This window comes from Passer montanus, unplaced genomic scaffold (assembly GCF_014805655.1).
Source record: "Passer montanus isolate IOZ18808 unplaced genomic scaffold, ASM1480565v1 scaffold971, whole genome shotgun sequence".
Taxonomy (NCBI): Eukaryota; Metazoa; Chordata; class Aves; order Passeriformes; family Passeridae; genus Passer; species Passer montanus.
The window spans coordinates 5,190-7,955 of NW_024375157.1; the positions used below are offsets into that span (position 1 = coordinate 5,190).

The 2,766-nt window shown below is 61.1% G+C and overlaps 1 protein-coding gene across 1 annotated transcript; it reads left to right on the plus strand.

The window, feature by feature from the left end:
• The first annotated feature begins 294 nt into the window (after positions 1-294).
• Positions 295-912, plus strand: LOC120496182 (nucleoredoxin-like protein 1). The gene is made up of 2 exons (XM_039696371.1): positions 295-721; positions 752-912. Exons 1-2 carry the CDS (start codon positions 397-399, stop codon positions 910-912), a joined length of 486 nt encoding a protein of 161 aa, XP_039552305.1. The 5' UTR covers positions 295-396.
• The last annotated feature ends 1,854 nt before the right edge of the window (positions 913-2,766 follow it).

The following is a 2,766-nucleotide window of genomic DNA, read 5'->3' on the forward strand; positions in this document are numbered from 1 at the left end:
CTATCACTATTACTATTATTATTACTACTATTCTTCTTATTTTAATTTTAATTTTTATTACTTTTAAATCACTGTAATTACTACTATTACTATTAATTGCTCTTTTTATTATCATTACTTTTATTTTTATTATTACTATTAATTACTATTTTTATTACTTTTATTTTCATTTTTATCATTACTGCTCTTACTATTATTTTTTATTACTATTCTCATTACTTTCACTCTTATTTTTAAATTACCTTAATCTTTATCATTATTCCATTATATCTACCCTTCCTTTCGTTACTCCCACCATTATTATTTTTACATTCTCACTCTTTTTACCTCGCGGTTCTTCCCGCTCTCATCTTTCACCCCCACCCCGCTCCCAGTACCGTGTTTAACCCCTTCCCCATGGCCTGGGCGCTGTTCTCGGGCCGGGCGCTGCTGGCGCGGAGCTCCGAGCGCCGCCTGGACACGGAGCGCGAGCTGCGCGCGGCGCTCGACAACCGCCTGCTGCTGCTGCTCTTCGCCGCGCGCCGCTGCCCGCGCTGCCGCGAGTTCGAGCCCCGCCTGCGCCGCTTCTGGAGCCGCCTCACCGACCCCGCGCACGTCGAGCGGCCCGAGCAGCTCGGCCTGGTCTACGTGGGGAGGGACCCGAGCGAGGAGGAGCACCGGCGGTACCTGCGGGAAAAGCCTCGCTCCTGGATGGCGCTGCCCTACCGGGACGTCGCCTTCGGCAGGTGAGTGCAGGTGGGGAGACCTACAGCAGGCCGCCTCACCGACCCCGCGCACGTCGAGCGGCCCGAGCAGCTCGGCCTGGTCTACGTGGGGAGGGACCCGAGCGAGGAGGAGCACCGGCGGTACCTGCGGGACATGCCCCGCTCCTGGATGGCGCTGCCATACCGGGACGCCGCCTTCGGCAGGTGAGGGACAGGCCGGGATGGGTGGGACAGGTGGGACACCTACAACAGGTGAGGGACAGGTGGGATAGGAGCACCGGCGGTACCTGAAGGACATGCCCTGCTCCTGGATGGCGCTGCCCTACCGGGATGCCGCCTTCGGCAGGTGAGTGCAGGTGGGACAGGTGAGGGACAGGTGAGGGACAGGTGGGACAGGAGCACTGTCAGTACCTGAGGGACACGCCCCACTCCTGGATGGCGCTGCCCTACCGGGATGCCGCCTTCGGCAGGGGAGTGCAGGGGGGACAGGGGGGGGGCAGGCCGGGATGGGTGGTGGGGACACCTACAGCAGGTGAGGGACAGGTGGGCATGGGTGGGACAGGTGGGACAGGAGCACCGGCGGCACCTGAGGAGACGCCGCCTTCGGCAGGTGAGGGACAGGTGGACATGGGTGGGACAGGCGGGACAGGAGCAGCGGCGGTACCTGAGGGACATGCCCTGCTCCTGGATGGCCCTGCCATACCGGGACGCCGCCTTCGGCAGGTGACGCAGGTGGGACAGGTGGGGACAGGAGCAGCTCGGCCTGGTCTACGTGGGGAGGGACCCGAGCGAGGAGGAGCACCGGCGGTACCTGCGGGACATGCCCCGCTCCTGGATGGCGCTGCCCTACCGGGACGCCGCCTTCGGCAGGTGAGTGCAGGTGAGGGACAGCTGGGGACATCTACAACAGGTGAGGGACAGGCGGGACAGGAGCACCGGCGGTACCTGAGGGACACGCCCCGCTCCTGGATGGCCCTGCCATACGGGGACGCCGCCTTTGGCAGGTGAGCACAGGTGAGGGACAGGTTGGGATGGGTGAGGGACAGGTGGGGACACCTACAACAGGTGAGGGACAGGAGCACCGGCGGTACCTGAGGGACGTGCCCCGCTCCTGGATGGCGCTGCCATACCGGGACGCCGCCTTCGGCAGGTGAGTGCAGGTGGGGACACCTACAGCAGGCGAGGGACAGGTGGGACAGGTGAGGGACAGGTGGGACAGGAGCACTGTCAGTACCTGATGGACACGCCCCGCTCCTGGATGGCCCTGCCCTACCGGGACGCCGCCTTCGGCAGGTGAGTGCAGGTGGGACAGGTGAGGGACAGCTGGGATGGGTGGGACAGCTGGGACAGGAGCACCGGCGGTACCTGCGGGACATGCCCCGCTCCTGGATGGCCCTGCCCTACCGGGATGCCGCCTTCGGCAGGTGAGGGACAGGCCAGGATGGGTGGGACAGGAGCACCGGCGGTACCTGAGGGACACGCCCCGCTCCTGGATGGCCCTGCCCTACCGGGACGCCACCTTCGGCAGGTGAGAACAGGTGGGACAGGTGAGGGACACCTACAACAGGTGAGGGACAGGTAGGGGTGGGTGGGGACACCTGGGACAGGTGAGGGACAGCTCAGAGAGGTGGAACAGGTGAGAGACAGGTGAGCACAGGTGGGGATGGGTGGAGCCACCTATAACAGGTAGGGAGAGGTGAGGGACAGGTGAGGGACGGGTGAGGGACAGGTGGGACAAGTGAGGACAGGAGCAGCTGGGCCGGGTCTACGTGGGGAGGGAAAGGTGTGAGCACCACCAGTCCCATTTCCCCCTTTTCCCCCGAATTTTGCCACTCCCCCATTCCCCAATCCCATTTTCCCCATTTGCCCATTCCCAAATTCCCCCATTTTAACATTTCCCTTCTTTTCCTCCCATTTCCCATTTCCAAATCCCCCATTCCCCCCATTCCCCAATCCCATTTTTCCCCATCCCCAAATTCCTCCATTTTCTCATTTCCCTTCTTTTCCCTTAATTCTCCATTTTCAATCCCCATTTCCCCATTTCCCCCATTCCCCATTTCCC